This window comes from Balaenoptera musculus, chromosome 12 (genome assembly GCF_009873245.2).
Source record: "Balaenoptera musculus isolate JJ_BM4_2016_0621 chromosome 12, mBalMus1.pri.v3, whole genome shotgun sequence".
Classification (NCBI taxonomy): domain Eukaryota; kingdom Metazoa; phylum Chordata; class Mammalia; order Artiodactyla; family Balaenopteridae; genus Balaenoptera; species Balaenoptera musculus.
Genome location: NC_045796.1, coordinates 82016497 through 82044447, shown reverse-complemented (window position 1 = coordinate 82044447; position 27951 = coordinate 82016497). Strand labels below are relative to the sequence as shown.

The 27951-nt window shown below is 39.7% G+C and overlaps 1 protein-coding gene across 5 annotated transcripts in view; it reads left to right on the top strand.

Moving 5' to 3' along the window:
- KCNQ5 (potassium voltage-gated channel subfamily Q member 5) overlaps positions 1 to 27951 on the top strand; it is a 571236-nt gene that overhangs the window by 415506 nt on the left and 127779 nt on the right. For all 5 annotated transcript variants that reach the window (XM_036872164.1, XM_036872162.1, XM_036872165.1 and 2 more), the window contains exon 3: positions 7489 to 7615. In XM_036872164.1, the coding sequence (XP_036728059.1) occupies positions 7489 to 7615 (127 nt within the window). The remainder of the gene's footprint in view (positions 1 to 7488; positions 7616 to 27951) is intronic.

Below are 27951 nucleotides of genomic sequence, written 5' to 3'. Positions count from 1 at the left end.
TCTTCTGCCTCAGTTATTCTGCTATTGATTCCTTCTAGTATAGTTTTCATTTCAGTTATTGTATTGTTCATCTCTGTTTGTTTGTTCTTTAATTCTTCTAGGTCTTTGTTAAACATTTCTTGCATCTTCTCCATCTTTGCCTCCATTCTTTTTCCAAGGTCCTGGAACATCTTCACTATCATTATTCTGAATTCTTTTTCTGGAAGGTTGCCTATCTCCACTTCATTTAGTTGTTTTCCTGGGGTTTTATCCTGTTCCTTCATCTGGTACTTAGCCCTCTGCCTTTTCATCTTCCTTCTATCTTTCTGTGAATGTGGTTTTTGTTCCACAGGCTGCAGGATTGTAGTTCTTCTTGCTTCTGCTCTCTGCCATCTGGTGGATGAGGCTATCTAAGAGGCTTGTGCAAGTTTCCTGATGGGAGGGACTGGTGGTGGGTAGAGCTGGCTGTTGCTCTGGTGGGCAGAACTCAGTAAAACTTTAATCTGTTTGACTGCTGATGGGTGGGGCTGAGTTCCCTCCCTGTTGGTTGTTTGGCTTGAGGTGACCCAACACTGCAGCATAACTGGCCTCTTTGTTGGGGCTAATGGCAGATTCTGGGTGGGCTCAAGCCAAGGAGTACTTCCCAGAACTTCTGCTGCCAGTGTCCTTGTCCTCACGGTGAGACAGAGCCACCCCCCGCCTCTGCAGGAGACCCTCCAACACTGGCAGGTAGGTCTGGTTCAGTATCCCCTGGGGTCAATGCTCCTTCCCCTGGGTCCTGATGCGCACATTATTGTGTGTGTGCCCTCCATGAGTGGAGTCTCTGTTTCCCACAGTCCTGTCAAAGTCCTGCAATCAAATCCCATCAGCCTTCAAAGTCTGATTCTCTAGGAATTCCTCCTCCCGTTGCCGGACCCCCAGGCTTGGAAGCCTGACGTGGGGCTCAGAACCCTCACTCCAGTGTGTGGACTTCTGTGGTATAAGTGTTTTCCAGTTTGTGAGTCACCCACCCAGCAGTTATGGGATTTGATTTTATTGTGATTGCACCCCTCCTACCATCTCATAGTGGCTTCTCCTTTGTCTTTGGATGTGGGGCATCTTTTTTTGGTGAGTTCCTGTGTCTTCCTTTCAATGATTGTTCAGCAGTTAGTTGTGATTCTGGTGCTCTCACAAGAGGAAGTGATCCTCTCTACTTTTGATGAAGTCCCATTTATCAATTTTTCCTTTCCTTACTTAGCTTTTAGTGTAAAGTCGAACTCTTTGCTTAGCTCAATTCCTCAAGTTTTTCTCTTATGTTTTTTACTAAAAGTTGTATAGTTTTAATACTTAAGCCCATGATCCATTTTGAATCAATTTTTGTATAAAGTGTGAGATATAGATAGAGGTTCATTTTATTGTATATGGATGTCCAGTTGTCCCAGCACTGATTATTGAAAGGGCTATTTCTTCTTCCTTTGAATTACTTATGTACCTTTATCAAGTAATCAATTGAGCATGTTTGTCTGAGTGTATTTCTAGGTTCTGTGTTGTGCTCCATCATTCTCTATGTGTCTGTCCCTCTGCCAAGACCACACAGTCCTGATTATTAGAGCTACATAGTGGGCCTTAATAACAGATAAAGTGATTCCTCCCACTTCATTCTCTTTTTTCTGGATTATTTTTAGCTATTCTAGGGCCTGTGCCTTTCCACATCAGCTTTAGAGTAAGTTTCTTTATGTCTACAAAAAAAAAGAAAACGCTTGCTAGGAGTTTGATAGGAATTTCATTAAACCTACACATCAATTTGGGAAGAGCTGACATCTGTATTATGTTGAATCTTCCAATTCATGAACATGGTATTTCCATTTACTTAGGTCTCCTCTGCTTTCTTTTACCAACATTTTGTAATTTTCAGCCTGCATACCCTGTACAGATTTGTTAAGTGCATAGCTAAACATTTAATTTCTTTGGAATGATCATAAATAATATTGTGCTTTTAATTTTGGCTTCCACATCCTTACTGTTAGTATGCAGACATCTGATTGGTTTTTGTATATTGATCTTGTATCTTGCAACCTTACTGAGCTCACTGATTAGTTCTAAGAGTCTTTTGGTAGATTCCTTGGGATTTTCTCTGTAGACAACCATGCATCTGCAAATATAGACTATTTTATGTCTGTCTTTCCAGTTGTATGCCTTTTATTTCTTTTACTTGCCTTATTGCAGGGACTATATTATGCAACTATGTTGAATAAGAGTGATGAACTAAGGAACATCTTTCCGTGTTCTTGATTTTTGGAGAAAAGCTTTCAGTCTTTCATCATTAAGTATGACATTAGCTGTAAGGGTTTTGTAGATTCTATTTATCAAATTGAGATAGTAAACCTCTATTTCTGACTTGCTGAGAGTTTTTATCATGAATGGGAAAATTGGATATCCATATGCAGAAGAATGAAATTGGACCCTTATCTCACACCACATACAAAAATCAACTCAGAATGGATGAAAGACTTAAATGTAAGGCCTGAAACTATAATATTAGTAGAAGAAAACATAGGGAAGGAGCTTCTATTTTTAATTTTTATTGAGTATAGTTGATTTACAACATTGTGTTAGTTTTAAGTGTACAGCAAAGTGAACCTATTATACATATACATATATCCACTCTTTTTAAGGCTCTTTTCCCATATAGGCCATTAGAGAGTACTGAGTAGAGTTCCCTGTGCTATACAGTAGGTCCTTATTGGTTATCTTATATATAGTAGTGTGTATATGTCAATCCCAATTCTTTCAATTTATCCCTCCCCACCGCCTTACCCCCAGGTAACCATAAGTTTATTTTCTACATCTGTAACTCTATTTCTGTTTTAAGATAAGTTCATTTGTACCCTTTTTTAGATTCCACATATAAGTGATATCATATGATATTTGTCTTTCTCTGACATAGGGAAGGAGCTTCTTGACATTGGTCTGGGCAATGTTTTTTTGTTTTTGTTTTTTAATTAAGGTGCAGTTGATGTACAATATTATATAAGTTTCCGGTGTACAACATAATGATACACAATTTTGAAGGTTATATTCCATTTATAGTTATTATAAAATATTGGCTCTATTCCCTGTGTTGTACTATATATCCTGGTAGTTTATTTATTTTATTCTTAGTAGTTTGTGCCTCTTAATCCCCTACCCCTATCCTGCCCCTCCCCACACCCCTCTCTTCATTGGTAACCACTAGTTTGTTCTCTATATCAGTGAGTCTGTTTATTGTTATATCCACTAGTTAGTTTTATTTTTCAGATTCCACTCATAAGTGATATCATACAGAATTTGTCTTTTGGGTTTTTTTATAAGACTCCAAAATCACGAAAACAAAAATAAATACATGGGATTGCATCTAACTAAAAATCTTCTGTACATAAAAGGAAACTATCAACAGAGTGAAGACACAACTTCTGGGATGGGAGAAGACATTTGCACACCAAACATCTGATAAGAAGTTAATATCCAAACATATATAGACCTTCCATAACTCAATAGCAAAAAATAAAATAAAATAACCTGATTTAAAAATGGGCAGCAGGTATTATGAAAAGGTGTCCAACATCACTAATCATCAGAAATGTAAATCAAAACCACAATGAAGATTGGGATTGACATATACACACTACTATATATAAAATAGATAACTAATAAGAACCTACTGTGTAGCACAGGGAACTCTACTCAATACCCTGTAATGACCTATATGGGAAAAGAATCTGAAAAAGAGTGGATATATGTACATGTATAACTGATTCACTTTGCTATACACCTGAAACTAACACAACATTATAAAGCAACTAAAAATTAATTAAGAAAAAAAAAGCACAATGAGATATCACCTCATATGTGTTAGAATGGCTATTATCAAAAAGACAAAAGATAACAAGTGCTGGAGAGGGTGTGGAGAAAAGGGAGCCCTCGTGCACTGTTGGTGGGAATGTAAAGTGATGCAGCCACCATGAAGAACAGTATGGAGGTTCCTCAGGAAATTAAAAATAGAGCTACCAGCAACCCACTTCTGGTCCTATATCCAAAGGAAGTGAGGTCAGGATCTCAAAGAGATATCTGCACCCTCATGTTCATTGCAGCATTATTCACAATAGCCAAGATGTGGAAACAACCTAAGTGTCCATCAATGGACAAACGAATAAAGAAGATGTGAGATAGATAGATAGATAGACAGACAGAGACGGGAGTATTAGCCTTAAAAAAGAAATCCTGCCATTTGCAATAACATGGATGAATTTGGAGGACATTATGCTAAGTGAAATAGGTCTGACAGAGAAACACAAATACTGCATGTTCTCACTTATATGCAGAATCTACAAAGTCAAACTCCTAAAAACAGAAAGTAGAATGATTGCCAGGGATTGGAAGGTGGGCGGGAAGGAGAGATACTGGACAAAGGGCACGAAGTTTCAATTATGCAGGATGAATAAGTCCTGGAGACCTAACATACAACCTGGTGACTATAGTTAACAATAGTGTTAGTGTGTCCTGGAAATTTGCTAAGAAATTAAATTTTAAGTGTTCTCACCAAAAAAAAAAAAAAAAAAACCTATGTGAGGTGATGGATATGTTAATTAGCTTGATTATGGTAAACACTTCACAGTGTCTACGTTCATCAAAACATCGCATTGTACAGCTCACATATACAGAACTTTTATTTGTCAATTATACCTCAACAAAGTTGGGAAATGAAAAAAGAGAGAGAAAAGGTGATCTTCTCACAATTCCATTCCCCACCAGGTCTGACTGTCACATTTGGAATCCTTTCCCCCCTCTTTCTCAATAGCACTTTGTTCCTTTTAATTGAAATAAGATGGAAATTTCAGGAAACAAGAGACAGAATCTGGTCAAAGTGGTTTTCATGCTTTTGCTCCCAATCAAATCAGCTCAAGTCTTGGGAGGGAGCATCCCCACGTCCTGTAGCTCCGGGCCTGAGAGAAACGCTCCACAGACACCTTCCTGCTGCTCGCTCGGTGACCGGAGAGTTTGAGGTTATCGCTCACTAAGTCTAAAACCAGGCACTCATAAAGAATACTAAGGAATGCTCTAGTAGGAGAGAATTCTGACTCTAGTCTTACTTCTCCGAGGCAGAAACTGTGACCCTGTAGTGAAATCCAATTACAATATCCTCTTGCTTTATTTGGAAATGAAGGATTTTTCCCAACATAATTAAAATAAAAATTCAGGAGGCAATATTCCTGAACAAGGGACCCTGAATAAAGAATTTGTAGATGTAATTTATCTGCCTCAGGATACAACATAGAAATGATGCAGTGAGGGCCTACCTTGCTAAAGTAATAGAATGTTACTTTATTCTAATATTCTTTATTCAGTATCTAAAGATTATTGGTCATACATTGGCTGGTAGCAGCTATTCCCATGAAAAAGTAAAATCATTCTACTGTAGTGCCAATTGCTCAGGCCACATTTGGGATTTTCTTAGCTATCCCTGATAATAGGACCCCACAAGTGGAGTGCCAGACTTCCTGGCTCAAGTAGGAGGTGGCGGCCGGGATAAAAGTGGCCCTGCCATTAAACGTGCACTGGACACACGGCTGCTGGGCACCTGGGGCCTCAGCAGGCTCTGTATGAGGAAAGAGAAGGATTAAACCAAGCCTGGCCTCCCCAGGGTTCACTCCCAGCTCTTCCTAACGTGGCGCTTCAGCCATCTTAATGAATGAATAAACTCAACTACCTAGATGTATACTCAAAACTAAAAGCAAAACAAAACAAAACCCTGATATCATGAATGAGTGTGCATTGACCATGGCTTTGGTTATCTGCATAAAGTCATCTGCGGAGATTTAGCCCATGGGTAGTTTTAAGTCACTGTAAGTAAGCAGCCATGATATTGGAGATTTATTTCCCATGATGAGAAATATTTGTGGGTTACTTAGTGCAAAATAACAGAAGGAGAGAATGATGTATCTCTACTAGGCATTTCAAAAGTGCAGTATATCATCACATGCTCTAACTGAAGAAACAGACATTTGCCTGAAACTTGCAACAAAAATGCCATTTTTCTAAATTTGATAACAGTTTTTATCTTGGGACGTGGGAGTACGGGGAGTGGCTTAGGACTTTTACTTTCTACACTCAACACGTCTGTGATGTTTAGAGACTTTAATAAGAACCATGTATCACTTTTATAATTAAGCAATTATAACAAAAATCAAGTAATAAATATTGTTCTACATCATGAATGCTGAGTCAACCCTTGTTTAAAAACAAGAGAGAGATTCAAAAAAAAAAAAAACAAGAGAGGGAAATATTTTTAAAGGAAAACAAATCAAATGTGATAAACTCAGTGCTGCCCCTATAGAGGGACAGCAAGGTGACTGTGACAGGTCTGCTCCCGAGGTGCTTTCTTCTGACAGAGTCCGGTGGTTTCTCAGTCTGTGACCCACATTTAATGAGCCTCTTTAGTTGGCCTTTCCCCGGGTTCGCTCACAGTTCTTCCTAGATAATCTCAAAGCCCTCCTGCTGGAGCAAGTGTTATTTTCTAGGCAGCTCTCACCAAAGGGCAGCCTAATAATTAACAAGCTTCAGATCCAGAGGCCAGGGTCTCATTTCTGGCAAAGGATGTATGTGCCACACACAATAACACTGTCAAAACTTGCTGTCTTCTAAGGAGATTTTGACATCGTAACAAAAGAACTCAGTATCCTCCTAAATATTTACTTCTCCTCTGAGAACAACTCTTAAGGGCTCAGGGATTGTGTCACTCCTTGCAGCAAAATGAGGGTCTGTTTTCTGTAAAACTGTGAAGCTGTGTTTTCAGGGTTCGCTCTTTCATTTCAGATATTTCACATGTTACCAGGTTCTAAGGTCAGTTGCACTATACAGTCACCTCTCCTTATCTGCAAGTTCCACATCCACAGATGCAACCAACCGTAGATCGAAAATATTTGAAAAAAAAATTCCAGAAAGTTCCAAGAAACAAAACTCAAACTGCATGCCAACAACTATTTACAAAACATTTACATTGTATTAGGTATTATAAGTAATCTAGAAATGACTTAAAGTATATGGAAGGATGTGTGTAGGTTTTATGTAAACACTACTCCATTTTATATAAGGGACTTGAACATCTGAGGATTTTGGTGTCCATGGGGTCCTGGAACCAATCTCGAGGGACTGTGTATTCCAGACAAGGGGATCTGTAATTCAGCCTGCATATTTAGAATTAAAACGGACTCCTAAACTTGCAAAGCTTTAGAGACTTGAAGAGGAATAGCATCCCATGATAGGAAATAACAATGTGCATGATAGAAAATACAATAGCATTCCATGATAGGAAATACATTTCCGATGTTCTCCGGGTTTAGCTTGATTTGGACAAAAGGCGATGTTAACTTCAGACTTTAACAACCAGATATTTTAGATGAAGTGCTTGAATGTCCAGAAATATCCACAGAGCTTCCTGCTGTGGTTTGATCCGTAATACCTCTCTCTGACATACCTCATTTGACATTTTAGGAGTTCGTGATGATCGTCGTCTTTGGTTTGGAGTTCATCATTCGAATCTGGTCTGCAGGCTGCTGTTGCCGGTACAGAGGATGGCAAGGAAGACTGAGATTTGCCCGGAAGCCCTTCTGCGTTATAGGTGAATATCAAAGTCCTGGATACCTAGATTTATGACACCACATCCTTTTCTTCTGTTTCTGGTATTGCAGCATTTAGTTAATGTTAAAAGCTAACATTCATGGATTGTTCACCATGGGCCAGCAATCTCGTGTTTTGAAAGTGCTGACTCATTTAATCCTCTTCATAACATGATGAGGTAGGTATTTTTATTATCCCCATTTTACAGATGAAGAAATTGGGGCACAGAGAGGTGAAGTGAGTTGCTAAAAGTCATGCAGGTAGTTAGTGGTGGAGCTGGGATTTGAGCCAGATGGTCTGGCTCTAAAATACCCACTTGTGTCAGGTTGAGTTATGCTGAAATACATGGTTCTCGAGTGTCGCCCTGAGTTTGGGAGCATTGATTTCACTAAGGACAAAGAAAGACCCCTTTTTGCTCTACAGTGTAAGCAGTACCCCTTTTATGCTCTTGATCTGCTGGAACGTATAAGTGTAGTTGTCCTGGTAAAGCATGTTAATGAGCATGCCTCAAGAATAATTGCAAGTATGTTTATGCACGGTGACTGTTGGACCTGATAAAGTGTTTACCCTCTGAAATTTGAGTCCCCACCCTACAGTCCCCGAATAAATGTCACATCCCTGCAGCCCCCTGGCTGCCGTCCTTTCAAAGAGATTCCATTCACCCGGGTACCAGCCTGAAATTATGAAACAATTTCAGAGTTAAGATCTGGCACCTCCAAGTAATATACTTAAAAGTGGATCATAAAATTGAAAACCTTAGTCAGTTGTATCTCAAGTTTCAATTACTCGATTAATTTTTTAAGTAAGTTGTCTACATCATGGCCCTTTATCCCTAAATATTTCAGTGTGGGTTTTCCAAAATAAGGACATTCTTTTACCTAACCTTCCATAAATTGGACATTAACACAATACCTTAACTAATCTGCTGGTTGTATCGCGGTTTTGCCATTTGACCCAATAATATCATTTGTAGCATTTTTCCCTCCAGGACGGGACCCAGTCTGGGTCACAGCTGTGTCTGGTCATCACGCTTCTTTGGTCTCATTCATCTAGAACCGTTCGTCAGCCTTTCTCTGTCTTTCCCAACACTGACATTTTTGAAGAATTCGGCCTATTTTTAAGAAATAGAATGTTATTCCTTTGGGGAAAGAAAAAGAAAACCCTGTATACAAAAGCTTGTTGTTATTGTTGATGTTGTAGTTGCTGCTGTTATTCAACAGCTACGTTTGGTTTTCTTGCTCTTTTTTCCTTCCCACTTCTTTGGTAGCCATTCAAATCCAAATGCTGAAAGTTCTCGGTGAGGTTTACTTATTTCAACTCTTTCCAATATGAGAAAGTGGGGTTTTTATTTACAAGCTAATTTAGACTAAGCTCTTCATCAGCAGCTGGTTTGCCATTTTGTTTCAGGAGTTGGGAATTGTTGAGCACCTTTAGTTTCCTCCCTAACCCCTGTTCCTTAAGGAGGAAGTGGAGAAACCCCCTCCACGGGGACTGTAAGAGGAACCCTTTGTCCCATCTTTCCTCCCAGTGCGGTGTGAGTGGCGCACGTCCTGGGCACAGGGAAGCGGGAGGGCTCCCCACACGCATGCACGTTTCCAGAGCCACCGTTCCTTCAACCAGACGTTATGGACATGGGGCTGTGCGTGAAGCCCTGCGGTTACCGCAGTGAATCTGGTGCAATTCTAAGTTACATCAACCTTGAAACATCTTGTTTGGCCTTCACTAACGCAGTCTGTTTGTCCGGCTGCCCCTCTTCTGCCAGAGAGGCGTGGAGGAAAGTGGGCACCAACGCCCGGCCTTGCGGATCCACCCAGCCCCCAGGCGGGCCCACCCAGCTCTGCGGGGGTCCACCCAGCCCCTGGGGTGCATCAGTGAAGGCACTTGATTTTCCTCTGGAGGTTTTTCCTCTTTTTTAATTCCCTGCTCAAGCTACACCACAAAACACTGTAACTCGATGTGGAATTACGGCACAAGAACTTCCTGTCCTATGAGGGACCCAAACAAAACCATTCACAAGGTAGATGGTTTGGCCAGGGCTCACTCAGCTTCTACAGGATAAGGTTGGTTCACGGATGACTGCAGGAATGTTCCATTCCAGGCTTTAAAACCAATTTAAAATTGGTTTTATTCCAATTCCAGAGGCAATGCCAATGTATTTGTGGCTTCTAAGCTAAAAAGCAGATTCTCTCCCAGACGCCTGCTGCCCTTTGATAGCTGTTCTCAGCTACGGATACATCAGCACATCTTAGTCCTTCAATCTTTCTCTTCCTGTCTCGGATCCATTCAGGTCTTGGTGTAACGCATGGCTCTGAAGACGACGTTGTTGTCGTCTGTAACTTAGCCACCTTTGCGCCCATCAACTGTGACCTTACAGATTTAGTGTGACACGGTTTAGGTGTGGCTGGAGCTTAGTTACCGCTTCAGGCCTTTTCTTCGTTTGGATATTTGACCTCTAGTGAATCTATCGCTTTGGAAGAAAATTTCACGGATAAATATATAATGAATCCCCATTAGAACAAAAACAAGATTTGTACTTACATTTAGGATAACTATGCACTTTTCAGTCTTTTTTTTGAGGTATGTGTAATGGTTTGATTCATGGTCCAGATGAAGCAATGAAACAGTGAAACGTGTTCACACGTGGGTCTTGAGGATGAGGTCAGTAAGATGTAACCTACACAGAGGAACCGAGGTCACCTGCCTGAAGGCGGCAGGCTGTAGCAGGTGGCTGCTGGGGCCCTTTCTGGGCCTGCTTAATAGGCCCATAAAAAAATGATTGATGTCAGGGGTTAAACGATAAAGCAAAATGTAAAGTGAACCCTGGATTTCCCTCGTTTGGCCTAATTTACCGTGGCAAAATGGACAAAGAAGTAGCATCTCCCTCATCTGTCCGTGATAACTGTTGTGAGTTTGGAAATGTAGCTAACCTCTCTCAAGACTCCATGTATCTGTAAGATTTGGTTCCTCTGAACATGCCAAATACACACCCAACACTTTTAGAAGGCTTGAGCATTCAAGGAAGGATCCAGAGAAGACTGGTAGCCTGCCTGTGCCTGCAGCGCGGGGGGTGCTTTCTGGAAGCACCCCTGTGTTGCTCTCTCCAGCTGAAACAGACCAAAGCTACTACAGCCGTCACCTAGCGAGCCCTGCAGACCAACTGGTAGTATTTGGACACGAGGTGATAGAGGCCCAGGAGCTGATTCCCAAAGACTGCAGAACTTCCCCTCCTGACCTGCCCACCCCTCCACCCCTGCACTGGAGCCAGAACCAGGGCATTTCCAAATATTGTTGATTTGAGAAATCATAAAACCATTATATTCTTGGGTTTGAAAAACATATTTTAAACAACTGTAACCTAAGGGAAGAAAAAAAAAATCTATTCAATTGTTTTTTAATTAGATGCTCTCTTTCGTTACCATGTTGATTTATCTCTGCTTGATTTGAGGAGTTTGCTTTGAAAACTGGTAAAAGCTTATCTTGAATTACAAAATTCTTCCTTATACCTATGCGTTCAATTTACATCTCTCCCCTAAGACGCTGTTGAAATAACATTTCTACATACATCTGGGGGCCATAATCGCTGCCCTACGACTGGGAGAGTCAAGTACATTTGGGGATATCTAACGAGCTGCCCTCATTCACCTGGACCGGCTGCTTTCTGATTTCTCTACATTCAGACACAACTCATTCCCTCCGTGGCCTCAGTATTGAGAACGTGTGAAACAACCTCGAAGACTGAGTTCACAGTCACTCCTTTTCTAACTTCCGTTAAGGACCTACCTGAAAGTTGCAAACCATACCAAAGGCTGGTGCTTAGATAGCGACAAGGAGCCTGATGTGTCAGGAAGCCAACCGGTTCCCTGTAGCCGCGGCTTTTCTGGATGCCCCAGTGACTCTGTCTACAGACATATGTAACAGGGCCATACTTCTCAGTCCTGCAGTGCATCTCAGGGAAGCAGAAAGCACCAGCCTGTGGTTAATCGTGGATCTGTATTTGATGCTAAATATCAGTCTGTTTTTAATTGCTATTTTAGCAGTTCTCCTTCAGTGTAATATTTCCACAAGAGGATGAAAGAGGCAAACCTCAGCATGGATATTTCCCCCTGAATAGAGCATATATGCCTTTGACATGCAATAACAGTCACTCCTGAAAATGCCAAGTGTATTTTTTTAATGAGAAGAAAATAACCAGTGTCTTCTTTGGCTAAAACAAAATTGGAGCCTTTATTAAAATCAACCACACAGCCAAGGCCACTCTAATATATCTGTGAGTTCATCCTATTAAAAGGCAGCTTCAGCTGCTAATGTGTTGGAAAGCTGTATCAGAGACTCTCAGACTGCCACTGGTTCTGAACTGAAGACTGAGACACCATTTTTCTACCTCTCCAGGTTCTCCATCTTTGGTTCCAGGAGACATACTCAACTGCGTCATTTTCTACACCTTCTAATCTCCTCTGCCCTTTAGTAGAAGTTATGTTCTCTTGGGTTATTTCCTGTCAGTCGTATACTCTTCTGCTGTTTCTCTTTCCATCTAAGTGTTCAAACTCTGGTGCATGTGGTCACCTCCATGTGATTCACTGGACCATCTGAGGACCATTGAACCCTGTTGGGTTGATTGACCACAGAACGTTAAAGCCATTTCAATCCTTCTAATTAATAAGAGCTGATATTTATTGAGACTTGCTACATGATGGGTACTGCTCTTGAACTCTATAAATACTGTCTTATTTAATCCTACATGAGTTTTATAATATCCTTTTTAGGGATGAGGAAGTAAGCTAAGGCTTAAGAAACTTGTCCAGAGTTAGAAAGATGGTGAATGAAAGAACCAGGATTTCAGTCTAGAAAAATATACCTACCTGATGAGCTCTTTTCACTCACAACACTCCTGACACCTAATATGTGGCGGTTGTTCCCCACACCAACCAATTCTCCAACTTTCCGGACACCAACTGGGTGTTCAACAACTCAGTACAATCCTGACACTAACAACTGGTACTAGCACCGACCCCGCAGGTTCAGGGCTTAGTCCCACAGGACTTTCCCTCCTCGACATCAGATGCCAGCCACAGTGAGGTGCCCAGGCTAACACACTTCTGCCTGGCTGACTACAGTTTGGGGGCTCCAGTAACTCCCCACCTCACTAGAATGACACAGAACTCAAGAAAGTGCTGTACCTTATATTACATTATATTATATTGTATTATATTATATTATAGCTATAATCCAAGAACAGCAGCCAAATGGAAGAGGCACACAGGGCAGGTATTTGGGGCAAAGGACTGGGTAACATGCAGTTTCCATGCCCCCACCAGGCACCCCGCCTCCCAGCACCCATATGTTTACCAACCCAGACACTCTCCAGTACCCATGGTTTAGAGATTTTCATGGAGCTTTTACTCCAGAGGCACAAGTGATTAAATCATTGGCTACTGGTGATGGAACTCCATCTCCAGGCTCCTTTCCCTCACCAGAGGTCCAGGGTGGGGCTGGCCCTCTCATCCCGCCTTTGTCTTTCTGGTCACCAGCCCCCATCTTGAAGCTCTCTAGGGAACCCCAGCCACCTCGTTATCGTACAAAAGGCACTTGTCATGCCAGAGATTCCAAGGTTCAGGAGTGTGTGCAAGGAACCCAGAACAATGGGCAAGTATCTACTTCCCAGAGTACCACACTACCAACTGTGAGAAGATTGTGCTTAGTGTTCATTAGTATTTTTAAATTAAATTTAGTTAACCTTGTCCATTGTCATCAACTTACATTTATAGTATTCATTATTTGTATACAAATACTATCATTTCTAATCTGAAATCTTTGAATGAGAAGCCAGACTTCACAAAATGACATTAATTGCAGTATCAGCCTTAAATATTAGCCTTATTATTTCAACTAGATCAGGTTACCTGTGCTGCTCTCCAACCTAAAGAAGAAATTAAACCCTAAAGTAGACTTACTTGCCTCATATAGGACTGCATACCCTTTTGATCAATGTTATCATGAGGTCCCTGGGTATTTCCTAATTGGAGGCATCTCCGGATAAGTGATATCACTCCCAGAAATGCCTTTGCATGTTTGTTCATGTTAGTAGACCCTTGGAGACCTGTTTAGGTCACTGTTGACCTGGTGCACAAATTTGAACTTATAATATAGTTTGATCAGCTGGTAAGACTTGACCATATAGAGAATACGCTTAGAGGAAATGGATAGCTAAAGATTATTTCCCACTCCTTCTATAAACTTCAGTGGCATACTACGATATACTGTACTAATATTCTGTACTTTCAAATGTTATGTAAGAAAATTCATTCACAGACAGAGCACTTATTATGTACCAAACATGACCCAAAGATGGATAAAACATGATCCCTGCCTGTAAGAGTACAGTCTCCCATGCCCGTGGAGGAGGAGGGACACTAATTATGTTGATTCAGAGCAAAGGTGATGGAGGTAGAAGCAGTCTGGACAGAAAGGTGTAGAACATCATGACCGACTGAGCAGAGGAGTGAAAGATCCCCTGCATTCTGAGCTCAGTCACCCAGAAAATGTCTACACAGTGTCCACCATGTCCAAGCACGGTTGTAGATGCCAGGGATGCTGTGTGGCCCTAAATGGGCAGTGTCCTCCTTCCTGTCAAGCTAATATTCCAGTGGACAGAGAAAAATAATATGCAAACATATTTTTTAGAAACAAGATAACGTCAACTAGAGATAGCGTTATGAAGGATATAAACAGATTGGGGGCTTCTTTAGATCGGGTGGCCCAAGGGGGTCTTTCTAAGGAGTGGGACACTCAAGTCAACCTGAGTATTAGAGAAGCCACAATGAGAAGATGTGGGCACAGATCTCTCCAGGCCAGGGAGCAGGCATTGCAAAGGTTCTTGAGACCCAGTGACCTTGGCTGGCACCAGGAAGAGACACATGGCCATTGCGGCTGGAGCTCAGTGAGAAGTGGGAGGTGATGGACGGACAGCCACCCCTGGGGGCAGTGGGGGCCGTGGGGGCCGCGTGAGGGCGTATAGTTGCCTGAGACAAGGCAGCGTCTAGGATGGGCCACCAGGCAAAGGTCCAATAGATTGCTGGTGGGCCTAATGCTAAATATTTGGGTTAAAAAAATTTTTGATCAGGCAACAAAAAGTATGGCTACATAAGGCTCTGGGTCTCTTGGTCATCTGTCTATACCTGTCTGAACTTCATATTGGAATATACAAATCATTACCCATCCAGAAAAATATAAACCTGTCCCTCGGACTTTTCCACTCATCTATATATCTACCCTTAGAAACATGAAATGTCCAAACTGAAAAGAAACATGTTATTTCCCGTGAGCAGCAGGAATTAAGAGAAGGTGATGAGAGCTCTCCCATTCCCCTTGGAAACTATCACCAGGAAGCAATTCCCAAGGGCCTCTTAGCAAAGGACTCTGCAGCATATACTTAGTTATGGCTGCGACACAGATTTGTTTCATTAAAGGTTATTTGCTTCCTTTGAGAAATTGTCCCTTTCTGCCTTGAGATGTTCTCTGAAGACTCGCGATCAGTAGGAAGCATTAAGCTGTCTCTCTGGGGTCATTTTTCCGAGTGGTGCTTGGAATTTGCCAGTAGGAGCCCCCATAGCCTCAGTGGAAGTTGAGCAGTTCAGCGCCTGTACGCACTGTGGAGATATTCCCGGCACCATTTTGCAGGGTTTGTGTCTTATTTTTAATAAATACCACAGAGCGCTCCATGCACAGCTGTGTGCAGCATTTGAGAGCTGGATAATGTGCTGTGCAGTGGGAGTCTTTTAAAATTAGATCTTAAAGCTTCTTTCATTCCTGCTAAGAATCTCAACAACAGTATAAATGCATCTTTAATTCATCAAAGAATACCTTTCTGTAACGGAATTTGGAGCTCAGTTAGAACATAGAGCTCGTAAAGCAGCACCATGCCCCTCTGAGACGTTGCTTCTCTCACTCTGTAGACAGAAAAATTGAGGCCTGGCACAGGGCGGGTGCTCCGTGCTCAGCCCTCAAGTCAGCAGTGGGGCTGGAGCAGAAAGCCAGCCTCCTGTGGCTCACGGCTCTAAAGCACTACCTCTTGAGAGTCAAATTTAATTACTGTATAGTCCATTTAATCTCCACACGCAAGAATAACGAGGGAGCAGGAAAAAGGAATTTATTAACAGGTTGGTGGGAGACCATGTGACATAGATTAGCAACTTTCTTGTCAGCGTGTTCTAGGTGGTGTCCGTTGCCGTGAGAGATTATCCTGATTCCACGGGCCGCAACTGGCAAAGGACTGCTTGATTTTTCTCACTTTGAAATATAAGTTAATGTTCCACTGGAAAATGCTGCAGAACCACCATTTTTTCAGAAATAAAACTTCCTGATTTTTAAAAACAATAATAATAATAAGAGAAAAAAGAGTGCGTAGTTCCCCTCTGCACTCCTTCTGGGTAAAAAGAAAGAACCACATTGAATTAAATGCTCAACTCACAGCCTTCCTTGAAACAAGAGATGAGTGAGCCTTTGCTTCATTTTTGAATTTTGATTACTTTTCCACTAATCCACAGTGGCTGTGGACTTGCTGGACCATCTATGGCTTCTTTACTGCAGACGTATTAGAAAATGGACAACAGTTTAGGGCTGTATTTAGATAAGAAATCTTCCTTTGATGCTGAATATAACAGGAGGTTAGGATTTGGGCACTTGGTGTTACATGAACAGGAATAAAATTTCATGATTTAAAGTATAAATCATATTTACAAACTATCTCATATAACCCCCATAGCAATCTTACTGAAACTGAAAAAGATGAGGATTCCCATTTTATATATTGAAAAACTGAGACTTAGATTAAGGGCCTTATCGAGGGTCACAGTGCATAAGCAAAAGAGTCAACAAAAAAAGAGAGATGTGCTCGCGTCAAGTCCCAACATCTTTCTATGACACCGTGTTATCACCCTGCATCACTCACATACGGCACCGCAGGAGCAAATCAGTAAACCATGTGACAGTCTGAGTCCCATCCCCAGATCTCCCCCGCCCCACAAGAGACGCTGGCTAATGTGAAGTCTGAGACAAAATAGATTTTCGTTCCTTTTCCCAACAGTCATCTTCTTAAGATCTGGCCCTTTGTTACAACTTTTTATTTTGAAGTAACTTTAGACTTACTTAAAAGTTGCAAAAAGAATAGAGACGCACATTCACAGAAAGATAGACAAGATGAAAAGGCAGAGGGCTGTGTACCAGATGAAGAAACAAGATAAAACCCCAGAAAAACAACTAAATGAAGTGGAGATAGGCAACCTTCCAGAAAAAGAATTCAGAATAATGATAGTGAAGATGATCCAGGACCTTGGAAAAAGAATGGAGGCAAAGATCGAGAAGATGCAAGAAATGTTTAACAAAGACATAGAAGAATTAAAGAACAAACAGAGATGAAAAATACAATAAATGAAATGAAAACTACACTAGAAGGTATCAATAGCAGAATAACTGAGGCAGAAGAACGGATAAGTGACCTGGAAGACAGAATGGTGGAATTCACTGCTGTGGAACAGAATAAAGAAAAAAGAATGAAAAGAAATGAAGAGAGCCTAAGAGACCTCTGGGACAACATTAAACACTACAACATTTGCATCATAGGGGTCCCAGAGGAGAAGAGAGAGAGAGAAAGGACAAGAGAAAATATTTGAAGAGATGATAGTCGAAAACTTCCCTAACATGGGAAAGGAAATAGCCACCCAAGTCCAGGAAGCACAGTGAGTCCCATACAGGATAAACCCAAGGAGAAACACACCAAGACACATAGTAATCAAATTGGCAAAAATTAAAGACAAAGAAAAATTATTGAAAGCAGCAAGGGAAAAACGACATATAACATACAAGGGAACTCCCATAAGGTTAAGAGCCGATTTCTCAGCAGCAACTCTACAAGCCAGAAAGGAGTGGCATGATATACTTAAAGTGATGAAAGGGAAGAACCTACAACCAAGATTACTCTACCCGGCAAGGATCTCATTCAGGTTCGATGGAGAAATCAAAAGGTTTAAAAACAAGCAAAAGCTAAGAGAATTCAGCACCACCAGACCAGCTCAACAACAAATGCTAAAGGAACTTCTCTAAGTGGGAAACACAAGAGAAGAAAAGGACCTACAAAAACAAACCCAAAACAATTAAGAAAATGGTCATAGGAACATACATATTGATAATTACCTTAAACGTGAATGGATTAAATGCTCCAACCAAAAGCCACAGGCTTGCCGAATGGATACAAAAACAAGACCCATATATATGCTGTATACAAGAGACCCACTTCAGACCTAGGGACACATACAGACTGAAAGTGAGAGGATGGAAAAAGATATTCCATGCAAATGAAAATCAAAAAAAAGCTGGAGTACCAATACTCATATCAGATAAAATAGACTTTAAAATAAAGAATGTTACAAGAGACAATGAAGGACACTACATAATGATCAAGGGATCAATCCAAGAAGAAGATATGACAATTATAAATATATATGCACCCAACATAGGAGCACCTCTGTACATAAGGCAACTGCTAACAGCTATAAAAGAGGAAATCGACAGTAACACAATAATAGTGGGGGACTTTAACACCTCACTTACACCAATGGACAGATCATCCAAAATGAAAATAAATAAGGAAACAGAAGCTTTAAATGATACAATAGACCAGATAGATTTAATATTTATAGGACATTCCATCCAAAAACAGCAGATTACACTTCTTAAGTGTGCACAGAACATTCTCCAGGATAGATCACATCTTGGGTCACAAATCAAGCCTCAGTAAATTTAAGAAAATTGAAATCATATCAAGCATCTTTTCTGACCACAACGCTATGAGATTAGAAATCAATTACAAGGGGAAAAAACGTAAAAAACACAAATACATGGAGGCTAAACAATATGTTAGTAAATAACCAAGAGATCACTGAAGAAATCAAAGAGAAAATCAAAAAATACCTAGAGACAAATGACAATGAAAACAGGACGATCCAAAACCTATGGGATGCAGCAAAAGCAGTTCTAAGAGGGAAGTTTATAGCTATACAAGCCTACCTCAAGAAACAAGAAAAATCTCAAATAAACAATCTAACCTTACACCTAAAGGAACTAGAGAAAGAAGAACAAACAAAACCCAAAGTTAGCAGAAGGAAAGAAATCATAAAGATCAGAGCAGAAATAAATGAAATAGAAACAAAGAAAACAATAGCAAAGGTCAACAAAACTATAAGCTGGTTCTTTGAGAAGATAAACAAAATTGATAAACCTTTAGCCAGACTCATCAAGAAAAAGAGGGAGAGGACTCAAATCAATAAAATTAGAAATGAAAAAGGAGAAGTTACAACAGACACCACAGAAATACAAAGCATCCTAAGAGACTACTACAAGGAACTCTATGCCAATAAAATGGACAACCTGGAAGAAATGGACAAATTCTTAGAAAGGTATAACCTTCCAAGACTGAACCAGGAAGAAATAGAAAATATGAACAGACCAGTCACAAGTAATGAAATTGACACTGTGATTAAAGATCTTCCAACAAACAAAAGTCCAGGACCAGATGGCTTCACAGGTGAATTCTGTCAAACATTTAGAGAAGAGCTAACACCCATCCTTCTCAAACTCTTCCAAAAAGTTGCAGAGGAAGGAACACTCCCAAACTCATTCTATGAGGCTACCATCACCCTGATACCAAAACCAGACGAAGATAGTTCAAAAAAAGAAAATTACAGACCAATATCACTAATGAATACAGATGCAAAAATCCTCAACAAAATACTAGCAAACTGAATCCAACAAAACATTAAAAGGATCATACACCATGATCAAGTGGGATTTATCCCAGGGATCAAGGATTCTTCAACTTACGCAAATCAGTCAATGTGATACACCATATTAACAAAATGAAGGAGAATAACCATATGGTCATCTCAACAGATGCAGAAAAAGCATTTGACAAAATTCAACACCCATTTATGATAAAAACTCTCCAGAAAGTGGGCATAGAGGGAACCTACCTCAACATAATAAAGACCATATATGACAAACCCACAGCAAACATCATTCTCAATGGTGAAAAACAGAAAGCATTTCCTCTAAGATAAGGAACAAGACAAGGATGTCCACTCTCACCACTGTTGTTCAACATAGTTTTGGAAGTCCTAGCCATGCAATCAGAGAAGAAAAAGAAATAAAAGCAATACAAATTGGAAAAGAAGAAGTAAAACTCACTGTTTGCAGATGACATGATACTATACATAGAGAATCCTAAAGATGCCACCAGAAAACTACTAGAGCTAATCAATGAATTTGGTAAAGTGGCAGGATACAAAATTAATGCACAGAAATCTCTTGCATTCCTATACACTAATGATGAAAAATCTAAAAGAGAAATTAAGGAAACACTCCCATTTACCATTGCAACAAAAAGAATAAAATACCTAGGAATAAACCTACCTAGGGAGACAAAAGATCTGTCTACAGAAAACCATAGGACACTGATGAAAGAAATTAAAGATGATACCAGCAGATGGAGAGATACTATGTTCTTGGATCGGAAGAATCAATATTGTGAAAATGACTATACTACCCAAAGCAATCTACAGATTCAATGGAATCCCTATCAAATTACCAATGGCATTTTTTACAGAACTAGAACAAAAAATCTTAAAATTTGTATGGAGACACAAAAGACCCCGAATAGCCAAAACAATCTTGAGGGAAAAAAACGGAGCTGGAGGAATCAGACTCCCTGACTTCACACTATACTACAAGCTACAGTAATCAAGACAATATGGTACTGGCACAAAAACAGAAACATAGATCAATGGAACAACATAGAAAGCCCAGAGATAAACCCACGCACCTATGGTCAACTAATCTATGACAAAGGAGGCAAGGATATACAATGGAGAAAAGACAGTCTCTTCAATAAGTGGTGCTGGGAAAACTGGACAGCTACATGTAAAAGAATGAACCTGAACACTCCCTAACACCATACACAAAAATAAGCTCAAAATGGATTAGAGACCTAAAGGTAAGACCAGACACTATAAAACTCTTAGAGGAAAACATAGGAAGAACACTCTTTGACGTAAATCACAGCAAGATCTTTTTTGATCCACCTCCTAGAGTAATGGAAATAAAAACAAAAATAAACAAATGGGACCTAATGAAACCTCAAAGCTTTTGCACAGCAAAGGAAACCATAAAGAAGACGAAAAGACAACCCTCAGAATGGGAGAAAATATTTGCAAACCAATCAATGGACAAAGGATTAATCTCCAAATTATATAAACAGCTCATGCAGCTCAATTTTAAAAAAACAAACAACCCAATCCAAAAATGGGCAGAAGACCTAAATAGACATTTCTCCAAAGAAGACATACAGATGGCCAAGAAGCACATGAAAAGCTGCTCAACATCACTAATTATTAGAGAAATGCGTATCAAAACTACAATGAGGTATCACCTCACACCAGTTAGAATGGGCATCATCAGAAAATCTACAAACAGTAAATGCTGGAGAGGGTGTGGAGAAAAGGGAACCCTCATACACTGTTGGTGGGAATGTAAATTGATACAGCCACTATGGAGAAGAGTATGGCGGTTCCTTAAAAAACTAAAAATAGAATTACCATATGACCCAGCAATCCCACTACTGGTCATATACCCAGAGAAAACCATAATTCAAAAAGACACATGCACCCCAATGTTCATTGCAGCACTGTTTACAATAGCCAGGTCATGGAAGCAACCTAAATGCCCATCGACAGACGAATGGATAAAGAAGATGTGGTACATATATACAATGGAATATTACTCAGCCATAAAAAGGAACGAAATTGGGTCATTTGTTGAGACATGGATGGATCTAGAGACTGTCATACAGAGTGAAGTAAGTCAGAGAAAAACGAATATCGTATATTAACGCATGTATGTGGAACCTAGAAAAATGGTACAGATGAACCAGTTTGCAGGGCACAAGTTGATACACAGATGTAGAGAACAAACGTATGGACACCAAGGGGGGAAAGCCGCGGTGGTTGGCGGGGGGGGCGTGTGATGAATTGGGTGATTGGAATTGACATGTATACACTGATGTGTATAAAATGGATGACTAATAAGAACCTTCTGTATAAAAAAATAAATAAAATAAAATTTAAAAAAAAAAGAATAGAGAGGGTTGCCTTGTACCGAAGTATCCTTCACCCAATGATAACATCTCACGTGAGTTTAGTGCAGTTATCAAAACCAGGAAGTTGATTGCCTGTTACTAACTAAATTGCAAACGTTATTCAGATTTCACCAATTTTTGCTTGCACTCAATGAAATTTTATCCCATGGCTAATTTAACCATCACCACCATCAGGATACAGAACCTTCCCACCCCCCTAAAGAAACTTGGGGTGCTATCCCTTTAGAGTCACTCCCAGCCCCAATTCTAACTCCTGGGAATCATTAATATGTTCTCCATCGCTGTAATTTTGTCATTTTTAGAATGTTACGTAAATGCAATCATATAGTCATAAATTCAATCTTTTGAAATTGTCTGGTTTTTTTCACTCAGCATAATGCTCTTGAGATCCAGCCAAGTCATTGCATGTAAAAGTAGTTCAGTCCTTTTTATTTCTGACTAGTATTCCACGATATGGATTATACAGTTTGTTTATCCATTTACCTGTTAAAGATCATTTGGGTAGTTTCTATTATAAATCAAGCTGCTATGAACATTTATGTAGAGGTTTTGTATGAACCTAAGTTTTTATTTCTTTAGGGTAAATACCCAGAAGTGGGGTTACTGGGTCATATGATGTTTGTTTAACTTTATCGGAAGCTGCCAAACTGTTCCCAGAGTTTGACTATTCCTTTTAAAATATAGACATGCCTAAAATACTTCATGGCAGTAAATTACATCCATGTTGACTTCAATGACATTTATTACTTTCATAGAAAATGTGTGTTTCTGCTTCTCTGTTTTTCTATGAAAATTATTTTAATAAGCAGAAGTTTCTGAAATTCATATTTAACTACTTGGGTCAAGAAACAAATGAAAATATAGCCCATTAAGGAGCAGTTCTTCATGCTCTGGTAAATGAATGTAAATTTGATGTTTACATAGATGAAGTGTTGAGAGACTAATTAATGTAAAAAGCCAATACCACAACTGCCTGAAGGACCATTACTTAAATCTAACTTTACTTTGTAGGACGTCCTTATTCAAGCAAACTTTACCGAGACCAATACTAATTATACCTGCCTGCTAAAGGGTACATATAGTCACATCAGAGCCTCAAAGGTCAACTCCCATAGAATACAATGTTTAAAATTGTCACCGAGCCCCAATGGTGCTTTATAGCAAGTTGGACCCAATAATCATAGTCCTGATGTGCTCTAAAAAGAGGTCATTTGTTCTCCCTAATCCCCCACCTTTCAAAAATCACCCCTCTTCTTTTTTTTTAACCATTTTTATTAAGTATATTTAATTTACAATGTTGTGTTTCAGGTGTACAGCAAAGTGATTCAATTTATATATATTCAATTTATGTATATATATGTAGTTTTTCAGATTCTTTTCCATTATAGGTTATTATGAGATATTGAATATAGTTCCCTATGCTATACAGTAGGTCCTTGTTGTTTATTTTATATATAGTGGTGTGTATGTGTTAATCCCAAATTCCTAATTTATCCCTCCCCCCTCTCCCCTTTGGTAACCATAAGTTTGTTTTCTATGACTGTGAGTCTATTTCTGTTTTATAAATAAGTCTATTTCTGTTTTATATCATTTTTTCAGATTCCACATATAAGTAGTATCATATGATTTTTGTCTTTCTCTGTCTGACTTACTTCACTTCGTATGATAATCTCTAGGTCCATCCATGTCACTGCAAATGGCATTATTTCATTCTTTTTTATGGCTGAGTAATATTCCACTGTATATATGTCCCACATCTTTATCCATTCATCTGTCGATAGACACTTAGGTCCTTCCATGTCTTGGCTATTGTAAACAGTGCTGCAGTGAACGCTGGGGTACATGTATCTTTTTGAATTAGAGTTTTCTCCAGATACTTGCCCAGGAGTGAGATTTCAGGATCTTATGGTAGCTCTAAAAATCCCCCTATTCTTAAAATCTTCAAACCCCCCCTCAGTATCTTCCAGTGAATCTTCCATCATAATCAACAAGAAAAGTCATTTTCTCAAAAGTTAGTAACAACCCCACAAGTTCATGAATTTCAACTCCATTGTCACTCTGGTTTTAAGCAATGTTAGAACAACTAATTACTCATTTGGGAGAAGATCAGGTTGGATCCATATCTATCTTACCATATTCCAAGATAAACTACAAATAAATCAAAGATTTAAATTAAATAAAACCCATAAATACTGGATGGCAGAAATGAGTAAATTCTCTTGTAATCTTGGAACTAGGAGGGCCTTTTTAACTATAACGGAAAATACAGAAACCATAGAAGAAAATATTGATAAATTTAGGCTACATAAGATTTTTTAAATATATGATTAGGTTGTATAAAGTCAGAGAATACCACATGATAAAACAGAACAACAAGCAAAAAGACAAATGTAGGAAAATATTTACAACATCTCTCAGAGACAAAAAGTTAACCATCTAAACTATAAGGAGCTCTAGAAATCTAGAAGAAAACCCCAACAATCCAGTGGAAAATAAAAGATAGGAAATGAACATGAACAGACAGTTCACAGCAAAAGAAATACACATGCGTCTCTTAAACACACTCAATCTCACTCATAAGAAAGATACACAAAAGGCAGCATTTTCTCACCTGTCAGATGGGCAAATTCCAAAGTCTGATCACTTATTTTTTTAGAGAGACTGTGAGGAAACAGGAGTGCAAAGTGGTGTCACCCTTATGGAAAATGTCACTACTACCAAAATTACACAGCATTTACTCTCCTTCCTGATAGTTGCATCAATTTGTAGTAAGCAGTAAATACAGCTGAATAAAATGTGAACACAATGAAGAAGACCTTTTGGTTAGATACAGAAGGATCCAAGATGTATTAAATAAAAGAAAAAGGATGCTGCAATACTACGTATATAGTGTGCTACTTTTTGTGTAAGAAAAGAGAAAAATAAGAGTATATATTCACATTGTTTTTATTTGTAAAAAAAAAAATGGAAGAATTTTTTTAAGAATAAAATGTTCACGTAAAGACAATAAGTAGGAACGAAGTGAACAATCCTAGAATCAACAAATACAATCAGAAAAGAGTTATCAACTCAGTAAGACCTCTTGGTATGTTTCTGATTGTTTTTTCTTAAATTATCTCCCTCAGTACTAAATTCCTTGAATTTAAGAGTCCATGTGTCTTAAATAAGAATAAGAGGAGGAGTGGGGCAAGGAACCACCCAAGGTACTTTCTGAGTCTAGAGCTCTTTAGATGTGGTCATTTCAGAAATGGTTGTGTTATGGTCCCTAAAGTATGTGCAGAGGGGTTTTGTAGCTTTGTTTTTGACCAGCTGTTCACTATGGCTTAACCCACGTTTCTCCCAGAGGGGCTTCCTTGGCCCTTAACCAGGTTACCTGGGCCTGCCCTGCTCCTCGACCCTGCCATCTGAACAGGCATCACCCTGGTCGTGGTCACTCTCTTCGGTCCATCTTGCCAGGCGTCCTTTCACCTCTGCGTGGGCATCTGTCTCGTCCACCTATCCATGCCCTTTACTCTTAAAAGCCCAGGTCCTAGCAGTTTCTGGCCACAATAAATGTGTATTGAGTGAATAAAAAATTCAAAATAATGGCAAGCTACTAGGCATTCACCTGCAGAACCTCACTCCTGCATTGCACCCTCTACATACACAAGGTAAACACAATATGAGGAAATGAAGAAAAATGTGGCAGTTATCCAAGCAATGCAAGATAAAAAGTAACACCTTTATACCTCAGTTATCAGGAGTTTTCAGAAGAATAATTTTTGCCTGAATTTGTTTAATCTAATTGCTTCAGTTCCCTACTTTAATTTGGTCATGTGAATGTGATGATCTTGTTAAATAAAGTATCAGTACTTATTTTCATGCTGGTAATTGCAGGCTCCTTTACAGGACGCTCTTCTGCTACTTTTTTCTCAATTTTTTTACTTCTGCCTTTTGCAAAATGTTTTAAATATTTGATTTTAGCTCCTACCACAGACTCCAAATCTGTATTTGGAATGTGGAGATCAAAGTAGTGTAGCTAATCCTCAGGACGTTTGCCGTCAGGTGACTTCAGAATCCATCTCTTATCAAGTTTCTGTGGTTCTCTGGAATATTTACTGATCATAACATTAAAACTGAAACTGTTTTGAATTATGCTTTTTTGCTGCCTCTCCACACTTGGTTTGTAGGGACATACCCTGCCCCGATGGGGCTGCCCTGAGGGGCGGTCTCCAGCTCTTTGCAAAGCGTCACCACGTTGTATCACCACATGCTTCCAATAAACCTTGTTTTTCGTTCTCCTCTAAACAGAGCGTGTCGTATTCAAAAATCTTGTGACAGTAGGAAAGGGATTGATAATGAAAAGAAAGTGAGCCCAGAGTAGGATCTGTCATCATGGCTTTAGGAATTGTCATGAGACATCCCACAGTCTGAGCTGCAGGCTCAGGTTGGTTCCCGTGAGTTCTAATGCTGTCTCTGGAAGTAACTTATTCTATCATCTTGCACAAGCCTCTCTGGGACTCTATTTCTTTCCTTTTAAGCACAGATAAGAACAGCAATATACTTTGTAGAGTTCGACAACAGCAACACATAAAAGCAAAATTGAAATTAGAAAGCTCTAAAAACTGCCCTTTATCTAGTGCCAATGAGGACGAATTTTGCCACGGATATGATTATTAAAGGTGGAACTTAGGGGTGTAATTAATCGTGATCTGTTTGATTAATAATCCCCCTAAAAATATAGATAGAAGGATATAATAGATCTGCACATGGCAACAAGTAGGAATTTCAAAACTATAATGAGCGTCAGGTATTAATTTGTGGCTTGTATTTACTCAAATTCACTCTTTTAAAGCACTATCTTTTCATTCTTCACAGAAGAAAAAGTCCATTTTCACACCCCAGGGTTTATCCCTAAGGATTATCCAGAAGCCTAAACTGTATCTATTTCTTATTTCTAAAAATAAGAAATTGTGCCTTGAAAAAGACTGAGAACCAGGTGTACCAGGTAATTCTCAAAATCCCCAAATGACACTCAGAGTCAATTCCCACCCACAGGTGTCCTTTGGTTACTGACATTTTAGCTGAAAAGGCGTCTCCACCTGCAAAATGCAAATAGCACAGTCTATTCAAAGGACTTCTGAAGATATCCTTTCAAAAGCTTTTAGTAGTAGGCGATGATTAATCAAAACCTGCATGTCATCTGAAAATAAGTATCAAGTTTCTCAAAGAGAAAGTACCTATCCGAACGCTAGTAAACACAACTGCCCGCCAAGATTCAAAGAATCAGTGTCAAGTAACTGCTTGGAGTAAGTACCAAAAAGTAGTATCGAAAGCTAGATATTTTGGTTTTACTCTGTAAAGTTATACCTGTAATGACATCACTGTTTCACTCTTGGTGAATAAGCACTCAGGTCAGCGCACTGAACAAGACATCTAAGCATTGGATTTCATCGTAGGATGTTAGGGGATTTCCAGTGGAAGTTGTGAGCATTCGCTGGTGGGAATCCAAATCTTTTTTTAGCCGTGTAGTCAAATACTGGTGTGGGGCTCTGCTGAGTTGAAAGTGACTGCAGGTTTGCTGTTTGGTGTGTATGAAAATAGGCGCTAGGTGAAAATTTTAAACATCTTCCTCAGATGTGTGCAAAACTGCTGCTTCTCAAAGCCATTCTTGTACTTTCTATATAAGGAAACATAGTATAAAGCCAGCTTGTCATGGCCCTAAAACATGTTCTGAATCATCCAGAAATGCCCCTGGCTTTCCATCCTTTTGATTTATCGAGGACTGATGGGGTTACACCTAGGTAATTCACTCAGGGTACCAGGGTGTGCCTTAAATAGGATGTGTTTGCCTCCCACTCGTTCACCGCGACTCTCAGAGGACAAATGCCTCCTCGCTGTTTCATAAGGAAAGAAACAGCTTCCTCACATCCTGCAGCCTGTGCCGCATCTGAAGTTAAACGTCTTTTGCTTCGCACCCGGAAGCAAAAGTTTCACTGTGTTACTGATGCTGGAGATTAGTCCTGTGGCACCATATGCGCATGCGCGTGCACACACGCACCGCATACGTGCACACCGCTTACACACACACACGCACACCACACGTGCACACACGCGCAGACGTGCACACCGCACAGGTGCACACCGCACACCAG